At 36.8% G+C, this 27064-nt stretch overlaps 1 protein-coding gene across 1 annotated transcript in view; it reads right to left on the bottom strand.

The window, feature by feature from the left end:
• TPR3 (Tetratricopeptide repeat (TPR)-like superfamily protein) overlaps positions 1-27064 on the bottom strand; it is a 72914-nt gene that overhangs the window by 19712 nt on the left and 26138 nt on the right. Inside the window, exons 5-6 of the mRNA XM_089791011.1 lie at positions 23481-23660; positions 23009-23128 (exon numbers count right to left, since the gene is read on the bottom strand). Coding sequence (XP_089647137.1) covers positions 23009-23128; positions 23481-23660 — 300 coding nt within the window. The remainder of the gene's footprint in view (positions 1-23008; positions 23129-23480; positions 23661-27064) is intronic.

Below are 27064 nucleotides of genomic sequence, written 5' to 3'. Positions count from 1 at the left end.
AATTGGCTTTGTAATTCTATTTACCTAATTTGCTCTTCATGTTTTGTTGCCCATTCATAGATTAGTTCTACATTGAGAGTTGAAGGACAATCACATGCAATTCTGTGATGATCATGTGAATTCCATTTCACTATGGTTCTTACAATATAGGTAATTCCGTTTACTTGTTCATATGTGATTCTATTTCTCCTCTTGCTTGTTTCATGGCATGTTAAAAGTAGCTTCATTGGGAATTGAAGAATAAATGTGGATGAATCTATTAGTAACTTGTTGAATTCCATTTCATCTAAGTCTAATAGTTAAAGCAATTCCACTTGCCCTTCATGTGCATCTCTTCTTCCTTGCTCCTTTTGCATTTAGATGATTACTCTGTATTTAGAATAGGAGTAAAGGTCAAAAAATCTCGAAGATAAACTACTATAGTCATTCCATTGGGTGTGATAGGTTGTCCCTATATATTTTGCCTGAATTGTTTGTGTCTACAAGCAATTTCGTTAGCCTTTACTGCTCTCAGGTTAAGAGCTTATTTTGTATAAAACTTCTAATCTAAGAAAGACATATACGTTGCACATCATTGCAAGTCTTAAGGGTGTTGTACCTTGTGATTCAGAGGGCAGTGATAAAACACATACATTGACCCATTTGTTGGTAACATCCTTTTTGGTTTCTCCAAGACATTGGGCATTGAAAGAGTTAGATTATAAAATCAAACAGGAGAACAAACTACTAACTAACACACCTTAACTATGATATTCCAATCCTGCATTTGATTTGAAGCCCGTTCATCTGAACAATTCCCAACACCATTAAACTCCCTAGGAATATGTGTAAGTGTCCAAGTAGCTGCACAACTAGAGAATATGTCTAATTACCAAAGCTAAGTGCCCACTAACATTCCCTAGCTCTAGCCTAGTTAACAAATTCACCACCTCCTGAGAATCAAACTAATAAATAATCTTGTGTCAGCCAAGAGCACAACAGACAACATGCAAAATGCAAGAGCCAATTAAAACTATTTCTACGAAGGCCCTTATTAACAAAAATAAATAAACTAAACTTCAGCAGAACTATCTCAACCAAGACCACCAATGCCAGCATACCAAATATTATCTCAAAAAGAGTCATCGACATTAAATTTTAAAACTCAATAAGGAGGGGGCGACCAACAACCCACCCGATTGATCCTCTGCAATGATGTATGCCTACAATTACCATGACAAGCATACACTAGGACGCCCCCTTGAAGAGGAAAGTTTAGAAGACTGCAATTAAAATCTCCAAGATCCACTCCTTCAGTCAAATCACACTTAGCCAAAATAGTATCACAAAGTGAATGGATAATTTTCCACCGCCAGTGGATAGCAACCATCCCCACATCCTTTAAAGTGCTTTGATTCCACTCTAACCTCACATGCCAAATAATAAAAGAGGGAAAAAGAGCCGAAGCAACGTGGAGAAAAGATGGTTTAGCAAGGGATTTAGCCCACCAAGCCCATAACTAAGCCCAACCCCTAATACCCCACCAAAGCTGCCAGATCTCCTTGACAAAGGAGTCCTAAAGAAAGATTTAATTTGGACCAAGAAAATTTATATCAAGTTTGTTTCCTCCAAGGCACCTCAATACCTCCAAACAATTGTCTATAAAGCTCCAAATACCTTACAGAAACACTATATTTACAAGAAAGAACACTATCTCGAGCCATGACATTTGGTCCAACTAAGGAATTGCATTCTCGAGAAGCCGAAATATGAATCAACACATTTTGATCCCTCTCTAAGTTGTGTGATGGCTACTTAGAAAAAGTCCTTCCATCTATTATCAACAACTAGGCCTAAATTATGAGTCGTCTTATAATGCATGATTACATCACCATTCTTGCTTTGTTGCATTCAGCAGTGAAAACCCTTAAGTGTGTGTTTTAAAATTTTAAATTTAGGTCAAGACCCTGGGTAAGACTCCTAAAAACCCCTAAAGCTTTTTTCCTTTATTACTCTAGCCCTTGAAATTTTCTGAAAATAATATTTCAAAAGGATTTTAGGCTAGATAAATTTACCCTAAAGTTTCATGTTGCAAGCATTACTATACAAATTTGCGTGATAAACCCTTGCTAAACCAGTTTTTAATCACAGTTACTGTTTTGAATTGTTTTATTTAAGAACCTTAACTGCAGCAAGATTTTGATTAACCGTCGATCTTGGTAAGATCAAAGGCTGGCGCTTCCCCGCATTAAGAACATGCAAGAACTTTAAGTAAAGCGGGCAAGCGCCTTTGTGCCACGTAGCCCTTGCTGACGTTGGAACCTCAGTACGCTACAAAGTTTGTAGCCTATCAAAAATTTTCAGACCCTTTTCGCAGAGTTGTCAATGCCCGTCAACGCACGTTCAAATTTCCTACAATGTTATTGGTTGGCTCTTTAATGAAGTTATTACCATGTGATCAATTGTGATGTACCATTGATCTTGGATTGATTGACGGACAGCACTTGCCCACATTGGCAAGATGCAAGAATTTTAAGCAATGCGGAGAAGCGCCTTGTGGACGTGTGTCCACGATGATGTCAACGTCGCACTTCGTGAGATAAATAGTCGATGCTGACAGTTGTCCTCTTTCCATACCACAGGTGTCATAATTCTATTGGTTTAATCATAGTTTAAAATCATTGCGATATATTCTTCATTTTTTTAGAATTTTGCAAATTACCACTCCAAAGAATCTGGCGCAAGAGGGCATCAAATTATTTAAGAAAATACACAGGGCTGCTTGAACCCAACTCTGTAAATAGGAAGCGCTTGAATCACTAATTGGAGGGTCACCCACGTAGCGGTAAAAAGCCATCGATGAGTCCAATTGTTAACCTTTTGGTGCAACTTATCAAGCAAGTCCTGCCAAAAGAGTCTAGGTTATCAGCCAAGAACAGTAGGAATGCCCAAATTAATCAAGGGAAGAGATCTGATTTGAAACCTTAAGATGTGGGCAATCCTCCTCTAGATACAATTTGCTATATTGAAAAAATAGATTGAGGACTTGTGAGGTTTTCATACCATCACCCCATAGCAAATGAGGACCACCTCTTTTTGCTAGTATGTCTAGGTGATAGAGAAATTCAAGCAACAATTCAGAGTTTTGCAAACCTTCCAAAAGTCGAGTTGCCAAAAATTTGGCCAAGTGTCAAGAAATTGAAAACTTTGGTGGAAATTGGTTGTGTAAAAAACTAGAACAATTGTTGAAATTTGGCTGTGTGATAATTGAGAGATTAAAACTGAAAATTGAGCCAAAAATATAAAAAATTGCCTAAGGTAAATCGCCATAAAAAGGGAAATAAATAGAAACCAATTGCTAAAATTAAAAATAATATTTCCTCTATATGTGTTGACACACATAGAAGAGTGGATTCCACCTCCTCAAGTGACAAGTTTGCCACATGGAGTGGATTCCACCCCTTCAAGTGGCATTGACACATAGAGAAGTGTGGATTCAACCTTCTCAAGTGGTAGATTGCCACATCAAGAAGTGGATTCCACCTCCCCATGTGGCAAAGGAAGAAATTAGTCTTATTGGACAAAGGAAGCAACCTTACTCAATGGATTTAATGAGGAAAGGAAGAAGCAATGTAAGAAGGGAAAGACCAATAATGAAGCTCCTTAGCCTAGTTCAAATGGCCTAGGTAGAAGCTGAGTTTTCACTTCAAATGTCAAATTATGGGCCTCCTATGAGTGGCGTGTGACTTAAGCAGCTACCGTGTGGCCTAAGTCTGAAAGGATGAGGCCTAAAGATGAGACACATGGCCCCAACATGAATGTGTGGGCCTGATATAATTAGACCAGGCCCCAATTCAATAAAGAATGGGCTTAAGTTAATCCTTAAATCCAACACAATTTCTAAAGTTTTACAGGTAATCATATTTGCAGAATTTTTGGGAGGCCTATTCGTGATGTTATAACTTTGAATCTATGATTGGTGTGTCAGCAATTTGACACTGTTAACAGTATATGATGTTGTCATTTATGGCAACATATAGCTCAAATGAAGTCAGCAGATCTTGAAAATGAAGTTTTGGGTCAAAAACTTAGAAAATTGCCTCTGTGTCACAAAGTGTATCTGTCAGCACAAGAACCTTTTTTGGTCAGCAAAGTTCACAAAGGCATTTATGGCACGTGCGCACTTACCTGGAGGAAGTATAGTATGTCAAGATGATGTGTGCAAGAGCGCAGGACAGTACAAACAGAGATATTTTGTTTTACAGTGATAATGCTGGGCAGACAGAACAAGGTAACAGATGTGAAATCGAGTATTTTGTATTAAGGAATTATTTTGTTTATCAAAATAATTACTTAATTGATTAGGGACAGCATCCTAGATGTTGACCCTAAGTTAGCAAGATTCAATTTTGTGTTTTGGCAAGCATGTGAAGCTATGAAAGCCGACAGTTAAAGAAATATGGTATAAAGGAAAAGAATTTGGATATAAAGTTGTGTGAACAAGTGTGCGAACATATATGTGAACTTATTAATGTGCAATGCAATGTTTTGTGATGCAATTATGATGTATGATCAAAGCAATGTGAATTGTGATAAAGTTTTGTAAAGAGCAGCAAAAGCAAATATTAGATATTGAAGATATCAGCAGTAGTAAAGAGGTTTTTATTATCTATCTTTGGTATTGAAGAATTTTTATTGTATATTGGATGTTTGGGTAGTGGGTTCATCTTGCATACATTTGTAAATTGTAGTAACAACTCCTAACAGGGTTGAGGCTTCTAACAAGGCCTAAGTCCTCTAATAAGGATCGAGACACTATATAGATGTAATAGACTCCTAACAGCACCAATATCTTTCACAAGATACTTTTGATTAGCAGATCATTTTCTGGGTACCATCCCCATCGGGATTTTCCCTTGGTCAAAGTTTCCCTAGTGAACAAAATAAAGTGTTATGAGTTTCATTGTTTTATGGTTGTTTTTATTGTTCAGCATAATTAGTTTACTTTCATATGCAAGTTATAAGTAATTCAAAGATATCTAGTTTTAGGCAAAAGTTTGTGAAATACTGATTCACCACCCGCCTGCCCGCCCGCCCCTACCCCCCCGCCCGCTTTCAATATTTCCTATTTCTAACAATTGGTATCAAACCACAATTACTCAAAAAAGGCCTAACAACTTGAGTAAGATCCCTATGGACATTGGGAAGCTGAAAGATAAGATAGATTATCTTAAGTCCAAGAAAGAGCCTAAAGATCAGATCAAGGACAGTGATGAAGTTTCAAGAATGAAGAAAGAAAATGAGATCCTAAAGCATGAACTGAAGATTACTAATCTAAAGTTGAGCTTGAAAGATGATGATCTATGTTCCCCGGGGACACGTACCCGGCCTAAAACCCCCCGTTTCGGGGACGGGGACGTCCCGAGGACGGGGGGACGGGTATGGGACGTCCCCCAGCCGTCACCAAATTCCCTTTTTTTGCAAGGGACGTCCCCGAAACTTGGGGACGTGGGGGGGACAAAAGGGGCACAGCCAACCGTCCTCGGTACAAAAAGGGGACGTCTAGCCGTCCCCCAACCGTACCGGGTACGGCCGTCCGTCCCCCCTTTTTGCAAGCTCAAAACATTAAAAAAAAAATATTTGTTGTGTCTTTTTTGGTCGGCTAGTGGACCCCACTCCTCCAAAAACCCTAAAATGTATATAACTCAACACATTTAAATTGTTTTAACCATTCTTTGGTTTTCATTTTATGTTGCAGCCGGCTGAAGTTTTCATTTTGCAAGTAGAGGAGTTAATAGTTTTGCTTCCAAGAGCTTGACCAAGGGTTTGATCTTCTATTTTGTCCACCAAGTAAGTGTAAAACTCTTTGTGCTTTCATCTATCATTTTTTAAATAAATTTGTAACTTGCAAAGTCTGATTTTTTATTTATTTTTCATTGTTTCAGCTCATATATCTATTCAATTGCATATTTAAACACAATGAGCAGCAGTGGGAGTACAAGTAGTAGTAGTGAAGAAGAAAATGTAGAAGTTGATGTTGTTAGTAGTGACACTAGGCAAAAACCCAATCCTAAAGCTGATTTGTTTAAATGTCGTTCCGACATTATGAAGAATTTTGCAAAAGGTCCTTTCAATAGGAAAAAACCTCTTCTCCAATATGTCACACCTAGGCCAAAAGATAAAAAGAATTCGGGAGGGACTAGGGTGTGGAATTGTCATGTTTGTCTTGATGATTTTAGAGGCAGCTATACAAGAGTGAAGTCACATTTTTTAGGTGTTACATGCCAAGGAGTCAAAGCTTGTCCTAACTTAACCGATGAACAAAAATTAGAATGTCAAAGATTGCACTTAGAGGCTGAAATGGAAGGGCAAAATTTGACAGTGACATCACCATCCATTCCCTTACAATCATCTAGGCATATTTCATCAGCCATTGGTACTAGTGGCAGCCCTAGTGGGTCTAGAGGGAAGAGAAAGATAAGTAGTAGTGAGAAGGGCTCGGTGGAAAGTATGTTTAATGCACAGGCAAAAGAGAAGTGTGAGGCATCCATTGGTAGATTCTTTGTTGCTAATGGTATCCCATATAATGCAGCCCATTCCATTTATTATAAACAAATGGTGAAAGATATTATGAGCATGAATTCCTCATTTGTGCCCCTCGGTGAGCATAAGCTACGAACCACTATCCTAGATGAAGAGTACTCAAAGGTTGCTTTATTATTTAAGGATATGAGACGCACTTGGGTTAGGACAGGCTGCTCAATTGTGATGGATGGGTGGACCGATGTTAGACATCGGCCACTCATCAATATCATTGTCACATCCCCTACTGGCTCTTATTTTTTGAGAGCCATAAATTGCTCAGGAAAGAAGAAGGATGCAGATTTTCAGTTCACCATTTTGCGAGATGCCATAGAGGAGATTGGGCCCTCTAATGTTGTACAGGTTATCACAGATTTTGCACCTGTGTGCAAATCAGCAGGTTTGATGATAGAGGGTGCTTATAGGCACATATTTTGGACCCCTTGTTGTGTTCATTCCTTGAACAATGCATTGAAGGACATAGGGAAGATTGAGTGGGTGAAGCAAGCGGTGCTAGAAGCTAGAGAAGTGAAAATGTTTATTTGCAACCACCACACTTCACTTGCTCTATTCAGGTCCTTCTCTAAGAAGGAGTTCCTCAAACCAGCTGAGACAAGGTATGTCAATTATAATTATAGTTTACTTTTAGTTCGTTTTAACTTTAAGTTATTTTAAAAAATTATTTATAAGTTTACTTACATGTGATGCTTTTTGTTTTAAATTTTAATCATTAATGTTTAAATTTAAATTTTTAATTTTTAATTGTTGCTATAGGTATTGCACATATTTCATCTTGATGGAGAGGATGATTGAGGTGTATGAGACCCTTCAATTAATGGTGGTGAATCCAGAGTGGGGACGATGGTCTCATTCTAAGTCCACTGAAGGAAAAGCAGCAAGGCAAAGGATCCTTGATGAGAGTTGGTGGTCCACAATGAAGTAAGTTGTTGGTTTTTAAATTTACTATTAGTCTTTTGCTTGCTGATTTTCCTACTAATAATCTTAAAATTCTAATTCTGATTTTTTTTTGTGTTGGCATTTTGATCTTGCAAATACATTTGCTCTGTCATAGCACCCATTGTTGATGTCATTAGATATACTGATACTGATGCTCCTAGTTTAGGAGAGATCTATGAGACTATTGACAGTATGTTGGGTAAGATGAAGAGAATTGTTGCGGCAAAGGATCCTACATTGGGCTTTTATGAGGAACATATTAGGCCTATTGTGACGCGGAGGTGGAACATCATGAATACCCCGCTTCATATGGCAGCATTTGCTCTAAATCCCAAATGGTATGCACAGTTGGGTGGAAGGGGCCTCCCATGTGATGATCCTGAGGTTTTGGATGGCTTCACAAAAGCAATTGATAAGATGTATTCAGCTCAAGATGCCTCTACTCTTCGTGCACAGTTCTTTGACTTCACCAACCTTCGTGGCCCAAACTTGGGTAAGCGACAAGCAAGGTTGGATAGAGTTGTTTTGGCACAGAGGGATCCTATTGGATGGTGGACTTGGCATGAGAGAGATACACCTGAGTTAAAGATACTTGTCGGTCGCCTCCTTTCACAGGTAGCTAGTTCTTCAACTGCAAAGAGGCACTGGTCCACATATTCATATATCCACTCTATCAAGAGGAATAGACTTACCTCTAAAAGAGCGGAGAAGCTAGTGACAATGCATCATGCTCTTCGACTTGCCGATCGCCAGACTCCAGAGTATAGGCAGACACCAGCTTTGCGATGGGATGTTGAGCCTGAGGATGTGGCCCAGATAGATGAGGATGACATAGCACCAAGACTGGTTGGGGTTCCATTAGATGAGACTACGCTTCCTGTGGAGGATGACAGTGAGGAGGATTTTGATTTTGATGCCATGGATTAGTAGAGGCGGAATAGGAGCGGCAGTCTGCTTCATTTTCTATGTTTTGCTTTTTATGTTGAATATGAACATGATTATGATACATTGATTATATGATACTTATTACTTTATGGCAGCCTATAGCTTTGGGCATATTTTGATTTTGATTTTCAGATTTATGATTTATCATGCTTATCATTATGAGTCTTATGATATTGACAATGGTTAATAACTTAATGTTCATTGTTCAATGTTCTCTGATATTGTATTGATATGCATTTTGAGAATTGGATACTAAAATACTAAATAGTAAAATACTAAAATCGGATATTATTTCATAGATGGCATTCAAATGTTGTATGTTATGGTTCTATAATGTTTAAATGACATGCTTTGTGCTTAGTTTCATATGAATGACATGTATATTTACAAATTTCAATGTATATACTATATTTTAAAATTTTCCTATATATATAGCCGTCCCCGTCCCCCCCCCATCCCCAAAATCGCCAAAAAAATTTGCCGTCCCGGAAACCCGTCCCGCCTTTCCCCGCCGTCCCCGTACCGAAAACTTGGGGGAACATAGATGATGATAGTAAAGTTGAGTCAAATTTGAAAGCTGAAAATGCAAATCTGAGATCCAACCTTAATAAAGTGACATCTGAGTTTTAGTCTACAAAGTTGCAGTATGCAAGACTCGAGAAGTACAATACTATTGTGAAATGAGAGTTAACTCAGTGTAAGCTACATCTTGAGAAATTGTATTCTAGCAGTGAAAAACTTGATGAACAGATCTGTATATAAAAACCCTCCTATGATAAGACACGTCTTAGATACCTTGGAGAGAAGTCAACTAAGAAGTCTGAATCTAGAAAAGAATCAGAACTTCTGATCCATCAACCTGAACATAAGGAAGATAATTGGAACAAGAATGAATCAAGTCAATCTAAAGATGTACCTAAGCAAGTTGAGCAAGGCAAACAAGTTGAGATTTTCATTGTTAAGGGAGCACCTTACTCTGAAAAATGATCTTCTACAGAGACAGATGAATGCCTCTTAGTCAAGGCATCTTATGAAAAGTTTGCTTACATAGACTTGAAGGCAATAGAAATTGCTTCATATGCACTATGTGCAATGCTCAGCATATTAAATAAAGTGAAAGACAAATCATGGAGCTTTCCATTTTGAAGACCAACTTTGCTGAATGCATTTCCAGAATATCGACATGAAGAAAAAGGTAACAAAATTTTGTCATGTACATAAGTTTTGTCACTACCTTTGTCATTAATGTCAAAGGGGAAGTGAATAAGGAAAATTGTATGTACATATATACATGTATACATGTAAGGATGAGTAGTAAAAAAATTGTAATAGAGTGAAGAATTATAATCTAAGGAGTTATATTGCAATTAGGAGATATAAGGAAAGATGGTATAATTAATGATGATCCACAACTTTTGAAATTTTTTGTAATGGCCATGTAACTGATGTTACAAGTTTTGAAGATTTTGTTTTGGGACTTAGCCAATTTTCCCATATGTTGCCATCAATGCCAAAGGGGGAGATTGTTGGCAATTTGCTTAAGTTAACAGGATATGATGTTGTCATTTATGGCAACATATAGCTCAGATGAAGTCAACAGATCTTGAAGATGAAGTTTTGGGTTAAGGACTTGGAAACTGTCCAAGTGTCACAAAGTGTATCTGTCAGCACAGGAACCTTTCTAGCTAGTGCAATTCACAAAGGCATTTCTAGCATTGCGCAATTGCCTAGAGGAAGCACAATATGTCAGGACAACATGTGCAAGAGCGCGGGAAAGTACAAACAAAGATATTCCATTTTACAATGACAGTGTTGAGCAGACAAAACAAGGTCACAAATCTGAAATCGAATATTTTGTATTAAAGAATTATTTTGTTTATTGAAATAATTACTTAATTGATTAGGGACAACATCCTAGATTTTGGATATGAAGTTAAAGAAAAATTGTATATGGTATAGAGGAAAAGATTTTGGATATGAAGTTGTGAGAAGATGTATGTAAACAAGTGTGCAAACATATATGCGAACTTGTAAATGTGTAATGCTATGTTTTGTGATGTGAATTTTCATGTATGATCAGCGCAGTGTGAATTATGATAAAGTTTTGTGAAGAGAAACAAAAGCAAATATCAAATATTGAAGATATCAACAGCAGTGAGTTTTTTTGTATCTATCTTTTGTATTGAAGAGTTTCATTGTATATTGCATGTTTGGGTAGTTAGCTCATCTTGCATACATTTGTAAATTGTAATAACTCCTAACAGGGTTGAGGCTTCTAACAAAGCCTAAGTCTTCTAACAAGGATCGAGACACTATACCAATGTAATAGACTCCTAATAGGGTCAATATCTTTCACAAGATACTTTTGATTAGTATCCCCACCAAGGGTTTCCCTTGGCTAGGATTTCCCTAGTTAACAAAATATGGCATTATGAGTTTTATTATTTTATGGTTGTGTTTACTCTTCATCATAATTAGTTTACTTTTATATGCAACTTATAAGTTAATTAAAGATATCCAGTTTTGGGTAAAGTTTGTGAAATATTGATTTACCCCTCTCTCCTCTCAATATTTCATATTTCTAACATGGTGAAGCCAAACTAATCAAATCACTGTATTTTATACTAAAAATACTTCTAGTGTCCAATTTGCAAGTCTTCACCAAATCCGTTTGCACACTTTCCCAAGTCCACTCCATGTGCCAAAAACTTTGTTTATTAGTGTGCCCACTTTTGCAAATTTTGGAAGCCAACTTTGCACTCTTGCCAAATTTACCAAGTCATTATTCATTAGCTGAAATTTTGCCCACATACTCTCCATATCGAGATTGCCCAAGGCTTCAAGTTTCCAAAGTCATCATTTTCTCAGATTTTGAAGGCAAATCCAAATGCATTTTTCTGTTGACTAACTTGTTTAGTGCAAAACAGTTTTAAGTGGGCAACTTCAACGATTAATATCTTTTGATCCTATTGTTGTCATGAGGTGAAAATCTGCAAGATGCATGATTGTGGATCAGAGAGCATGCCTACCAAATGTTTTGGCCCGATTATTAGAATTTATTGGTTTTTAAGAAGTTGGCATGATTTATCAAAATTTGTCGTATTCTTGCAAGAGTAATGTCAGGTAATGGGAAAACACAAGTTGACAAATAACGATGTGGTCTTGGTATGTAGTTGACAACGAAGTGATGTGGACAATTGACGAGTGAACCAACACCTGCCACGTGGCAGAGGGTCCCGAGAGTGAGGACGTCAATGTAGCTGCCAAATGGACGAATCATGTGTTTTAGCAAGATGGTTGTGTCAGGGTCACAAAAACACGAGTTGATACATGGCACTCGCAGGCCCGACAAGCGCTCGATTTGGGCAGTTAAGGTGGCGACTAGGTGGCTAAGCTGACAAATCTTAGAGTGACATGTGTCACGAAAATGCAACAGGCGATGACATCAACATGCAACAGGTGTCAGCATCTTGCATTTTCGAGAGTCTAAGACCAAGCAATGTGAAAACATGAGATTGTGATACGTGGCAAGGACATCCATGTGGCCTGTGATGATTGGATAGATGATGCCACGTGGTGGTGATGTGGCAAAGGCAACAAGGCATACTGACATGTAGGGATGACAAAGATCAAGTAGATCAATTGGAGAGTGCCACGTGGCACCAATCAGTTGATCGGAGGTTTGACCAAATCATGTTTAGAGGGAAAAATCAGTTAAAGGTTTCAAATAAAATATTAAATTTCCTTTCTTCTATGTGACCGCACATATCAAATTTTGAAGGTTTGCTCCATAAATGAAGATAGGACTTGTTGGGCCCACATGTCATTGGGAGGGGGTTTTCAAAGGTAATACTATTAAATAAAGTTTCTCTCAAGATCAGCACTCCCCAAACAAATAAAAGATAGAAAGATTAAGACAGATAGGGTGGATCCCCCATCATATTAAGTGGAGTTTTCATTGGTTAGTTTTTCCAACCAATGAGAACAAACCTGCACCTCTATATTGGAGACTTGCATTTTTAATTCTATGGACCTGCGTGTGTTTTATTTGCAGTCCTGTGATTTATTTCATTCTGGAAACCATATGACTTCACAAGGAGATAAGACAATGCAAATGTTAATGAAACCTATGAGCATTATATAATTTTGGAAAGGTCTTGGAATGAGAAAGCAGTTTCAAGCAAAGCCACCACATGGGTTTATGCCAAACTTAGGGAGGATTCTATTACGATAATAGATAATTGTCTATTATTAGTTAATGGTAATCTATTGTAAATATCTAGTTAGCTTTAAGTTAGCTTTCTTTATTATTCTATTCTTTACAATCGTTTCCTAAGGAAACATCCTTTTATTCTTTTGTAATATAATGACCTTTCGGTCTCTATTAATAACAAGCAAGTATATTACCAATTACTTCCAAAATATTACTTCCATAATATGGTATTAGGGCCAATACTTCAATTTTTTTCAAAAAAAATTATAATTTCTTTTGAAATTATTTGTTAAATTTTTTTTGTGATTATTTCTGAGTTTTCTTATTTCACAAAAACCCGGCTAGAGCTTCCATTCGAATTTTGGAGAATTATCAAAACAAATAATCGAATTTGTTTGAAAATTGCACAAATAAAAGATTCAGCTAGGGTTTTTCAGCGAAATAAATCATCAAATTTGTCTAAAAATCTCCAAATCATGACTGTTCATGTGTGCCAAACTGGTGTCTACCAGTGTGTGCCGAACTTTGGCGTCGTTGTTTTCTGATATAAGGCAACTCGCGATTCTGCATTTTTGCAATTTTAGGGTGAAGAATCTATTCGTTTTGTGCTATCCCTTTAAAAAACGCCACTTCCAGCACCAGCATTGTCCATTTTTGGACTTTTTTTACAGCATTCTGCCATTTTTCTACAAATCCGAGCTTTCATGGCTACTGACTGTGTTTTTTTGTCGAAACACTAAGTTTTGACATTGAAAAAAAAATGATTACAAATTCTTGGTGAGATTTTCAAGAGCTCAACTGGGTTGTCGTTTGTTTTTCTTGAGTGCCTCGCTTTTTGTGTCTTGATTTTCGAGCCAACAAATCCAAAAAACGACACCATATTCCTTATGGGTTTTCCGAGCTCTCTTCTAGGTTATTCTCCAATATTTTTGGGTCTTCCATTTTTTGCCTCAAAGAACATGTCTTCACAAACTTTCACAAATTTTCATTGAAAAATGTGCCATGGCATCTCTGACAAACATTATGCTCGACCACAACTCAAAATTCAATGGTCGAAAGTATGGCACTTGGAAGCAACAAATCATTGCAATTTTTGAATATCGGAACACCGATCAACTTGTTATGGGTGTTACGAAGCGTCCAACTTCTCCTGGTCTTGGACAAGATACATGGTATCTGAATAATCGAGAGGCAGTGATGCTTCTCAAATTATCTGTAGCTGATGATCAGCTTTCTCAGATTCCATCCAGCAAGACAGTTGTTGAGATCTGAACACATCTCAAAGGTCTTCATGAGACTTCTGACAAAAGCAGAGCTTTCTTTCTGAAAAACACTATGTTTTCTATCGTCATGGATGAGTGCACCTCACTCCAGGCACACCTGAATCGGATTCAAGAAATCCGTGATCAGTTACTTGCCATTGATCGCAAGATGGAGAAAGAGGATATTGTGGTTATCACTCTTCGGAGTTTACCAAAATCCTATGAACATTTTATCGACTCTCAACATTAAATCTTCTAGTGTTGATTTGAAGTTCACTAATCTTTGCACCCTGCTGCTTTAACAAGATTGGTGGAAACAACAATTCAGTATCAGCTCCAGTTCCACCTCCACAGAGCAAGCCTTTGCTGCGAAATCCTTTCAGAAGGATAAAGGCAAGTTTTATCAACCATCTCAACAAAAATCTTTTGCTCCAGCATTAGATGGTTCCTGAAAGAAGAACATTCAATGCAACTACTGCCACAAGTTTGGAGACATGAAGGTTGAATGTTGGAAATGCTTAGCGGCACAATCTAAGCAATCGGGTTCACAGCCCAAAGCAAACAGTGCAAAGCACACTAAGCAGGCAAAATCTGCCTTTTACGCCTTCATGGCTAAAAGACCTGCACATCATGTGAAGTCATCTACCTGGTACATTGATTCAAGTGCCTCTTATCATTTCACTCACTGCAAAGACTGGTTCACTGACTACCAACCTTATTCAGAATCTATTATTTTTGGTGGCGAAGATGAGTACACAATTGTTCGCAAAGGCAACACTCAGATTCAGTTGGCTAGGAGGAATCTCATATTCTTTGATGTGTACTACATTCTAGGGATGGAATTAAATCTACTCTCACTCAGTCAGTTGTTGCGACATTCTCCACACTTGGATGTCACCTTCAGTTCACATCAATGCACCATCACTGATCGAGCGACTAAGTCTACTGTTGCAGTGGGTCTTAAGGATCATGGTCTTTTCAGACTTACTGATTGTGGTGATTCTCAGGACTTAGCTATGGCTGCTCGGTGGTCCTCTGTCAGCACACTTTGGCATCAACGATATGGGCACTTAAATGTGCATTATCTCTCACAGCTTGCTCGAGATGAGCTTGTTCATGGATTGCCAAAGATTCAGAGTCAACAACTTGGAGTTTGTGATGCATGCCAGGCTGGGAAGCAACATTGCACACCTTTCACTAGTGGCGATTCATGGCGAGCTTCTTAAGCACTTCAACTTTTTCATGCCAATATCTGTGGCCCTATGGCCACTCCCCCTGTTCTTGGGTCCAAGTATTTTCTATTGTTTGTTGATGATTTCAGTAGAAAAATGTGGGTGTATTTCCTTAAAAAGAAATTAGATGCATTTCCTATATTTCAAAAGTTTAAACCTTTAGTTGAAAGAGTCTGGGAAATCTATTATTACTCTTAGATCAAACGGGGGGGGGGATTTTGTTCTAATGTTTTCTCCAAATTCTTGGATACACATGGCATCAAACGCAAGTTAACCACACCCCACATGCCATAACAAAACAGTGTAGTTAAACGTCAAAACTGGACAATCACCGAGATGGCTTGATCCATGCTTGAACATAGACATGTTCCGAAAAAGTTTTGGGCAGAAGCATTTAACACTACAGTTTATCTATTGAACTGGTCACCCACAGTGGTGGTCAAAGGTAAAATTTCGAAAGAGGCCTAGTTAGATCGCAAGCCCAAAACCAGTCACCTGAAGGTTTTTGGCTCCCTTGCTTTTGTTTGGATCCCTGATGCGTCACGCACCAAGTTGGATGCCTAGAGTCAAAAACTCATGTTTGTTGGATACAGCAGTCTTCACAAAGCCTACTGCCTGATCGATGTTGAGACATCTCGTCTCATCTACAGTCGTGATGTAGTCTTTGATGAGCAGCGAGGACCTTTCATCCTTGTTTCTCATGTTCCTGATCCAGCAGACCAGCCTATGAAGGCTCATGATTTGGGAGTTCGGCTTCCATTAGGTCCACCTGATGGGAGGGCTCCAGTAGTTCCTGCAGCTCCAGTTATACCAGTGATTCCTGTACAGACACCTCCAGCTTCTCTTGCAGGATCACCTCACTTTGTAGATGGTTCACCTAAGTTTGACCCAGATTCTTCTGATGAGGAACCTAATCACCAAGCATCTCATAATACTAATGTTGATCATTCTCCTATCTGGCCTAAGCAGTGGGCTATGACACTTGTTGATCTTCCTGATGATGAGCTCATTGATGAGAAAACTGTTCGAAAAAAGAGCAAAACTACAGATTTTGTTAACAATGCTCTCATGGCCAACATTTACAGTCTGTTTGAACCTCAAACATATTCCAAGGCTAAAGGAATTCTAGAGTGGGAACAGGTCATACAATCTGAACACCAAAGTCTGCTGAAGAACAACACCTGGGTCCTTTCTGATCTTCCACCAAGGAAGAAACCCATTGGCTGCAAACGGGTTTATAAAATCAAATACAAATCGGATGGTACTTTGTATAAGTACAAAGCTCGTTTAGTGACGAAGCGCTTTTCTCAGCGTCCGGGCATTGATTATGAGGAGACCTTTGCTCCTACTACAAAGATGAGCACTGTCAGGTTAGTCCTAGCCATGGCAGCATAGTTTGGTTAGAAGGTCTATTAGATGGACGTCAAGAGTGCTTTCCTGAATGGTGATCTCTATGAAGAGGTCTACGTTATGTAGCCTCCTGGATTCAAGGTTGCTGGTAAAGACCATCAAGTTCTCTAATTGATAAAAGCTCTCTATGGCTTGAAGTAGGCCCCTTGGATATGGTACATCAAAATTGATAAGTACCTCAATGATCAAGGCAAGGAGTTCTTCAGACTCAAATCTGTACATCAAGACTACTGATAGTGGCATCGTCCTTCTGATTATTTATGTGGATGATTTGATCATCACTGGCAATTTGACATCTTTGATTCAGGGGATCAAACAGAATTTATGTCAATCTTTTGATATGACTAACCTTGGCCTCATGCATTATTGCCTAGGTGTTGAAGTTTGGCAACAATCTTCTGGTATATTCATCTCTCAGTCCAAATATGTCGGGGCCCTATTAGACAAATTGCGTATGCAGAATTGCAAACCTGCATCTACACCTATGGAGAAAGGTCTCGAGTTATCCGCAAAGTCTGATTCTCCTACCATTGATGATACTACATACAGGCAACTAGTAGGCAACCTCACCTACCTCTCTCCTACTAGACCTAATATCAGCTTCGCAATCAACTATTTTCACGCTTTATGACAACTCCTAAGGCTGATCATTGGATGGCAGCAAAGCGTGTGCTTCATTATGTGAAGGGCACTTCAGATTATAGACTTTTGTACTCTCGAAGTTCTAATCCTAAACTTAGTGGGTTCACAAATTCAATTTGGGTAGGCTCTGTTGATGATAAAAAGTCAAGTTCTGGATATGTGTTCAGTTTGGGATCCAGTGCAATCACATGGAACAGTAAGAAGCAACAGGCAGTTTCTCTCTCCTCTACAAAGGCCAAATACAGAGGGACTATTAGGCAGGATGTGAAGCTGTTGGCTTTGTCAGATGCTTGGGGATATGCAGATGTCACCAGCAGGACCAACTACTCTGTCTGTTGATAACAAAGGCATTATCAAATTAGCACGAAATCCAGTCTTCCATGAACAAACCAAGCATGTGGATGTTCACTGTTATTACATACAAGAGTTGGTTGAAGACGGGACTATAAATTTACAGTATGTTCCTATCACAGATCAGACTGCAGACATTCTCACCAAGACTCTTAGTCGTGATAAGTTTGTCAAATTCAGAGGACAACTTGGTGTTCTAGATAGATTAATCATTAAGGGAGGGTATTACGATAATAGATAATTGTCTATTATTAGTTAATGGTAATCTATTGTAGATATTTAGTTAGCTTTAAGTTAGCTTTCGCTTTTTTAGCTTTCTCTGTTAGAATAAAATGTTTCTATTCTTTATGATCATTTCCTAAAGAAACCTCATTTTATTCTTTTGTATATAATGACCTTTGGGTCTCTGTTAATAACAAGCAAGTATTTTACCAATTACTTCCGTAATAGATTCTTCCAGCACTTTCTTTTTGCTCTTGCATCCTTTTGGTGGGATTTTTAGCTGAGGATTCAGCAGCAGTTTGATCTTTTCTCTAAGAGTGTTTTCTCATCATTTTGAGAGATATTTCTCAAGTTGTTGCAACTAATGATGAGATCTGATCCGGGATTTTCTTCTTCTCTACTTATTCTTCTCTTCTTTCTGTCTCTAGGGTTGGTTCCAGCTTGGGCAAAGTCTCCATTGTTGTGTTTCCACCATGTTTTCAGCATTTTTCTTGTTTTGAACAGCAGATTGTTAAGTTTCCGGTAGAGAAAATAATGAATCTAGTATTAGATCTTTGGTAGTTGTTGAGTTTTTGAGTCTTTCTTCATTGTAAATCAAAGATAACACTATGTTTTAATGAAAAGAGGGTTTCACCTATGTTCTCTCCATCTAGTAAATCTGTGGGATTTGAATGAAATGAAACAAAGTTCTGTTTTTTTTTCAATGTCTTGTTGTGAGATACATGTTCTTTCTCTCATGCTTCAATCCATGGGGTTGATTAATTTGCTTGATAGAAATTATGGTTCTATTGATTCTACGTGTGGATTTGATAAAAAGGCTAGGTAGAAATCACTGTAATGAAGAGTTGTAAGGCAGCACTTCACAGATCTTAAGCTTTGTTGCCTTTCTCATGACTCAAAATGCCCAATTGATTAGGCACTGATCTTACTGCAGGATCTTGCATTTCCTTCTTGTCTCACTTATGGTTCTTGCTGAAGCTTTTAAATCAAACATCAAAAATCCATTTCCCTTTCATGGTTAACTTATTTGTAAGTTAATTTCCAGCCCATCCTCCACGTTTGAAAGGCAGATCTGAAGGTTACTAGCCCAAATCTTCTCATCCTTGGGGTGTTGTAGTTGAGTAATGGAGTTACCTGCTTATTGATTCCAAGAAAGTGGTGAATGTATGAAAGTATCATGGAATCAGGTAGTCCCCCAGGTCTTGCAAGGCCTGAAGTGTAGAAGGTTTGTAAGAAACCTTGTTAGTTGGTCCACCCCTTTTGTTGTCTCCTTGTCATTGAATTTGGCTAATTCATAGGATTTCAGCTAGGGTGTGGTGGTTGCTATTTTGTAGTGTAAACCTGGTCTGTCAAATTAGATGCCAACAATATCTAGGAGGTTCTTTCACCTTTTTACCTAAACCCTTATTTGCATTTACAACCTCATCTACTCTTAAAAGATACTCAGCAATATTGTCTTCTTCTTTCATTCTAAGTTCTTCAAATCTGGCTTTATAGGTTTGTAGTTTGGCTTGTCTGACTTTGTCATCCCCTTCATTATCAGTTTTACAGTGCATAACCTTAGCAAACTCATTATTAGATAATCCACACAATAAGGCATTTCTTGCTTTTGCATTGCTTTCATAATCGTGTTTCTCTGCAGCGTTGGTTAAAGGTGCTTTAGGTAAGATACAACCATTTTCAACTGACATCCAGACATCGTAACCAGTAGATGTTATGTAACTTTCCATCCTAACATTCCAAAAGGCATAGTTTGTTCCATCAAAAAGAGGTGCTTTGTTTGACAAGGCTCCTTTTAAATTGGCAATATGTTCTATTACCAAGATCTGCTCAGATTGATTAAATCTTTTGATAACCACTGGCTCTGATACCAATTGTAGAACACAATGACAATCCAAAGAGGGGAGGTGAATTAGGATTGTATAAAATCTTTTGATCCAATTTGGTTTGTTGTTCAATCTATTATTTTATCTTATTTTAACGAAATGTCAGCAACAATAGTAAAGAGAAAACAAGCCACAAGATGTAATGTGGATACCTAACTCGGGAAAACCCACCAACACAAAGACTGCTAGGAATTAATGTCCTAATCTAGTCTCAATGAATCTGTTCACTTACAATTAAGAGCTTCAACCCCAAGGAATCAACAAATTCCAAGATCTCAAGAGCTTCAACTATCTCAAAATATAAGCAACAACTCAACTCAACAAAGCATCAACTTCATTATAGAATATGGATTATAATTTCAGTACATTTCATTAATTCAATTGTCAATCATAATCTGTTTTATGTCAATCATAGTTGAATTGCCAGAACTGTAGTTTTCTTTACAATAGACTTTTTTCTGCAAGTTCTGTCCAACATTTCAATTGGTAATACAAGCAAAAATATTAGAGATTCCACCTTAATATTTCTTCTGTTTCTGGTTCTGTGACAACATATAATCAATCTGAATATACTCAATGATCACTGTTGCCGATAAGGCAATTTGATCTGAAACTGAAGAAGTATCAGGAATATGATAAAATGTGAAAATTATTATTATTAATATACATTTTCCAGATTTAAGAAAACAATGCTGTTGTTGCCTTCTGTAAAACCCTTCTTCCTACCAACATCCTTTATGCCTACTTCACCAGATTAACCACAAGCTTCTTCATCTTTAATTTGTTACTGTGATCGCAGAAGCTAATATCAACAATTGTTTATACAATCATCTTCCAGGTTTCGTCCAGTAAGCACGCCTCCTTCAACATTCTAGAAATATATTTATAATCATTGAATAGATCCAGTTTTACTGCAGTTACAAACGGTTTTAATCAACCCAAACAAATTACCTCTAGAATTTGTGTTTAAATGTTTGGCAACCTTAATCTGTGAGGCATGATGATTTAATCAAACCGTTTCACCAAGAAAAGACAAAACAACTTTTCTTACAACATTAGACTACATACTTGACGAGATAGTTAGCCAGGCAATATAATTCTCTGAAAACCCAATAATAAAACATACTCCTTTTGTCAGTAAAATGCCAACTATTGATGACAGGGATGACAACTTATTTTTACTGAAACGTAACACATGTCTGCATATATACCATTCTTCTGCATATACCAGTCTGCACAGGACCAAACTTTCCATCTTTCGTGGTATGCCAGAATTTATGGCAGAATATATATATATATTTTGTCATTTTTCTTTTAAACAAACTCTGCGTTATTTTATATGCCCGGAATCTATAGGATTGAAGTGACCATCATACTTCAGCAGGGACAAATCTAACAAAAAACTTCAATCAAAGATGGTTTGAAACAGCTCTATCCCCTTGGCACCTTGCTCTGCTAGACGGATCTGTCCTGTTATGCTGTAGTCATTAATTCATTTTGAAAAATCTTCTATCGTACCTGAATATATACATTCAAACAACAAACAATTGCATCATCATTTGCAATTGCAGTGAAGCATGAGCTGACAAACATGAGAGCTTACGAACAGTTTTAACTCATCCTTCATCTATAAGCCAGCGTGTTCTTCCTTGCCATCCAAGAACATGAGAAGTGCATGGTGGCAATATTTTTACTGTTGACCAAAATAGATGTAGAGTTCAATTTAAGAGTCTGGGATTGGCAGTTGAATTTGTAATGGACATTAACAACATGTCATTTAATCCTTTGGAAAATATTTCAGCCACACTCAGAAGAAACAATATATTCCTGGATGGATTGGATCGGATGTCTGAAGGCATACATTTGAAGACAAAATCTAGAGGATGGGATTCATATTTCTTCTAAGATTGGTCTGAATGAGAAAATGAAGAAGGCAGGAGATGGTCCTTCAATTGGCCACTCATCTAAATATTCTCTAAATACATTATTGAAGCATGAAAAGGGGGCATAGTTGATTCTGTTATACAAGCAAAGGTTACTGCGAATGATGTTGCAGCTTCTCAGAAAGCTATGTATAACAAGCTTTGTACCTTAGAACAAATACAGGCTAGAGAGGCTGATATCAGGGCACTTGCTGAATTAAAATATTCACTTAACAAGAACGATGTCAATTTTAGTTGAATTAAATCATATGAATGATGAAGTTAACTAGAAAAATGGAGAGCCTGTGCGAGGTTCAGACAATTTTCAGAAGCAGTATGCAACTGTTAATCATTAAATTAGGGATGCCAATGAGTAGGTTGCTTCAGCGCTTGTATATTTGAGATAGTGGAATAGATACCAGGAAAATTCAACACCTCCACAATGTTGCCCAATCCATGTGAATAAAAAATGATAGAAAATTTATAAAATTATTATAGCGGAACTTGAAAATTATAAAATTTCATTTATCCCCAATTCTCATTTAAGTGGAATTGGAATTGATTTTCCAATTCCACCTTTTTAGATGGAAGATTCAAATCCAGGTTTTGGGGTAGATGAGTTAATTAATTCCATTTTTATGTTTTGAAGACAAACTTAGAAGATGTCAAATCTAGAATTTGACAATGACAATTCCAGGCCAATTCCACCAAACAAATGGACCCTTAGAATTTCCCATCTCAACTCTCCTACCATTAGACAATCCTCAATAAACACTGCTAGACCTCATATTGGTTCTTTTAGAGTGATCAACAATGATTTTATGACTTCTTTTCAAGCCCTAGAGAATGATATTTGTTCAGACATGTCTCTTATCTCTTCAATACTCACTCAGTTTCTTCTCCTTTTAGGCTCATTGACCTGGTATTATTCACCCATGGATATTAATATAATTTTTTTCTTTCTTTCACCATCCTATTTTCAAAGATATATTTGAGCTTATAAACAGAAATATGTTAGTACACATTCTTGCAATCTGCAATTCATGAGGAATTGGAATCATGTTATGATCAACTCTAGCATCCAAAAGTTGGTTATAGACACTTGTCCATGCCCTGCACAAAATAGAGACAGGGTCCTAATAACATTGCTAGATGGTTGTTAGTTTATAACTTCATAGTAAATAGCAGCCAGAGTGGAAATACAAGCTAGACAATCAACCCTCCAAGTCGCTTACATCATAGAGTGATCTTGAGATTTCATTAAACTTGTGCAAAGAAAGCCACCTATGATAAAATTATTTCTCATATAATATAATCTCTGATTTTAGAATGACTTCAAATTTTCATGGAGTTCCACATAGATGCATGCATCAAACTCAAAAAAATAGTTTAAAGGAAGATTTACCTGGGGAAATGCGATCACTTTCTTTGGCACCACTAAGCAAGCTGCTTTGGATGAGACATCCACTGCATGTTGTCTAAGAAATGACACACAGCTTCTTAAAGTATCTGGTGACTCAAATGCCTGAAAGCAAAATATAAACCTCCTAGTCATATTAAAATTTTACAGTAACATTCAGCAATTTAGAGTAATACATTCTTACAATAAATGAATTCAGGCTCAGAAGCACAACTAGGAATCAAAGCATCAAAGCATAGACCTATCAATAAAAGCTGCAACAAAATTCATACATATGATACAAAAAGAAATCCATTCACTTGTTTCCCATAAACTTTACAAAGAAATTCCATTTAAAGTGAAAGGAGGGATAAGAAGAGATTTAGCAAGAGTTTGTCTTTCTTTCTACCTGTATAGGATGCAAGAAAAATAAGTACAAAATTCACATATTTAGAAGGAAAAAGTAGATGAATCTTACTTTGTCAACATTTACAACAGTGGCAGCCTCATCAGAGAGTTCCTTTGTTTTGTCAAATAAATAAGTAACTTTAGCATCTACAATTCCATTTGCATGCCACTGTTTTACAGATGTTTCCATTAAATCGGTAATGAAAGTAAACAGTTCTTCACCAATTTCTTCGGATCCAACATTCTGAACCTGAAACAAATGCATTTGTTAGTTTGTATGAAAGACCATTTTACCATGTGTTGGCTATTACCAAAAAGATAAAATGAACAAATCCATGGGCACGGTCTACAAACAGAAAAACAGATAAAGTCTAGCATTCTAAAGAACTGATAAGCATCACAAATACATACACAAATATAGCCCTTATATGCTCTGACAGACAAGGAATTGGGCTCTATCGTTGCAGTGCATTGAAACTCCTTAATAAAGATAACAAAAACATTCACTACTTACTAATATGTGGTAACAAATAGTTGATCAAAGGGTATCAAAAGTACTCAGAAATTAAACAGACAGCAGATAATATTAATTATTTATTTTAAAATGATTTTCTAGGCGGCATTCCTAAGTAATATATTGCCCCATGAATTACTTGCGAGCACTACTTGCACTGACCTAGTGCTTTGTGAGTTTTAACCGAAAAGCCAAAGGTGCACTGAGTTCATTAGTTTTGAACCAATCACAAGTTATGGTCAGTACTCAGCCCTTTATTTATATTGTTACAAAGTGGCACTAGAGATGGTAAAATTGGCAGGACTAAGATTTAAACTTGATTATCATCGGGTAGTCAAGCTTAGTTGTTTGTATATAGAATATTATAATGTTTCTTTAACGGTCAACTTAGTCAGTCTTTAGTTTATTAGGTTTAACAACTGCAACAACAACAACATTGATTTATCATATCATGGTATCAAACCAGGTCGATGGGATTTCGTAAAATTTGGCAATTTTTTACGAAAATTTCAAGCCTCTTTTGTTCTGGATAATTTTCCTGAAATTTGTTTTTTGATTGTTTTTATATATAAATCATGAAGATATATTTTATAAGAAAAAATTCATTTCTCTTTGAAAATTTTTGCTGATAAATTGCAAGCCTAGTTGAGGGTTTTGATTGCGTGATTTCTTGGTTTCAGCAAGAGTCTCTCATTTTCAAAGGTGCATGTACTTGCATATGCTTTTTGTTAGTTGCATGTTCTTGCATGTGATGTTTTACCATGCAAAGTGTCGTGTTTTTCTGCATGAACATTTCTCTATTAGGTTTATGTTTTTTTCTTTGTAGATAATCTGATGGGTTTTTATAGTTTTTTCCCTTGTAAATTTTCTAATGAATTTTAGTAATTTTTCCCTCAAAAATTATATGTTGGGTTTTACTGATTTTCATTAAAAATGAAGTTTTGTATTCTGTTATCCATGTCTCCGATTCAGTTTTGTTTTGATTGATTTCTCACCTCAAAAATCATGTCAGGTTTTGATCAATTTTTCACTTTAAAAATTGTGTTAGGTTTTCGTCAATTTTTCTCCTCAGAAACAATGCGTTGTAAATTTCAAATCATAGAATCTTGAAGTCTATTTTGGAGCATCCTGCTCATCTACAAAGATTGGAGAGTTTCACAATTTTTCCACAAACGCGTGGAAGATTTTCTTGGTATGTTTCTAGCTAAAGCAAAGGGAGGCTCTGTTATCCACGATCAGGTTGGAATTCTGTGATGATTTCCGGTTAGAAGATTTGCTGATTCTGTGAGGGTCAGTGGCAAACTCATCTCAATGGAAGAGTCAATGGCACACTCTTGTCTCTTTTTGCAAAACTTTCTAAAGATAGGTGAACCCTTCTCTATTCTTTTTTTGGACAGGTTTGGCTTATTGGTCATTAACATTTTGTAGATCAAGGGAGGGTCTTAGCACCAGCAAAATGTTTTGCAGAATTTGTGACCAAAAGACTGTAGTTAGGCAATGACCAGTAAGGCAAGATATTAGAATATTGTAATGTTTCTTGACTAGTCATCTTAGTCTTTAATTTATTAGGTAGATTCTATTATCATATTTAGACCGCGATTTTTTCTCTTAAAAATATCGTGTTTATAAATACATATAAGGAGCTTTTGTCTCCTGTGTTTAAGAACTACAACAACATCGATTTACCATAACAGTTTGAGCCCTAGCATATGCCATAAACACATGTAGCAAAAAACTATACTTAATCACTAGATAGTTAGCTTGTTGCATATCACTATCAAATTTCATGTATAATATGGGCTAGAGTGGGCAAGCTGTGAATTCCAGAAGTAGAGTGTCGCAATTAACAAACCAGAAGCTGAGCATTTGAGTTTTATCCAGTCAAATTTGAGTACAATGCAAGTGATTTGAGATGTCTTTTGGAAATGGAGATCAAGGAATAGAAACCTGATGTTTTGCCTTGAATCTAACAAACATCGTAAGCCAATGTGATCAGGGGATTAAAACCTAATGCTATGTCCTTGAATCTGACAAACATCAAAAGCAAAAGCATAGTTGTAATAGCATCCCGATAGAGTTAGCGGTGATGGGTTGTGGAGTTCCAGGCAAAATATTTTAGAAATGGTCTTCTTTAGTTTACCTTCTATCTAGAACCCATTGATCCTATTACATTAATAGATAAGCTTCTATTATTAGTTAATGGTTATCTATTTGTAATCTATTGTAAATATTAGAATGTTTCTAATATTTAGTTAGTTGTAGTTATTTGTTAGCTTTATTTAGCTTTCTTTTAGCTAGAATAGATTATTTCTATTCTTTATGATCGTTTCCTAAGGAAACATCGTTTTATTCTTTTGTATATATAGACCTCTCAGTCTCTGTAAATAACAAACAAATATTTACTAATTACTTCGTAATATGGTATCAAAGCCAATTCTTTGAATTTTTTTTGAAAAATATTATAATTATCAGAGCAATATTTTTCGAAATTATTTTTTGTGATATCTACTTCTTGTGGCCATTTTTTGACAAATGCCATCTATTTTTTTTACACGTTTCTACCATTTTTTGTGATTTTTTTGCAGCATGGCTGGTTTTGTTCAAAACCCTAATTTTATGTATTAAATCAAAAGAAAATTAGCGGATTTTGCTAGGTTTTTTGAGATCTCAACAAGGTTATCATCTCTTTTTCTAGGTGCCTCGATTTTTGTGCCTCAATTTTTGAGCTAGCGGATCCAAAAAGCAATAACATATCCTTTTTGGATTTTTTGAGCTCTCTTATGGGTACCGTTTCAAATTTTTTGGGTCTTCTATTTTTTGCCTTGAAGTATGTGCCTTGACAGATTTTCACATTTGTTTATTAAAAAACGTGCTATGGCATCTTTGAATAATATTTTGCTCGAAAGTAATTCAAAATTCAATGGCAGGAATTATGGCATTTGGAAGCAGCAGATAATTGCAATTTTTTAATTTCGGAATATTGATCAGATTGTTTTGGGTGTTACACAGCATCTAACTACCCCTGGTACTAATCGAGACACATGGGATCTAAATAATCGAGAGGCGGTGATGCTTCTCAAATTATCCGTAGTTGATGATTAGCTCTCTCAAATTCCATCTAATCGAGAGGTGGTGATGCT

Source organism: Cupressus sempervirens, chromosome 7 (assembly GCF_028749045.1).
Source record: "Cupressus sempervirens isolate cs-2001-9-10 chromosome 7, ASM2874904v1, whole genome shotgun sequence".
Lineage (NCBI taxonomy): Eukaryota > Viridiplantae > Streptophyta > Pinopsida > Cupressales > Cupressaceae > Cupressus > Cupressus sempervirens.
This window is presented reverse-complemented; position numbering and strand designations above follow the sequence as displayed.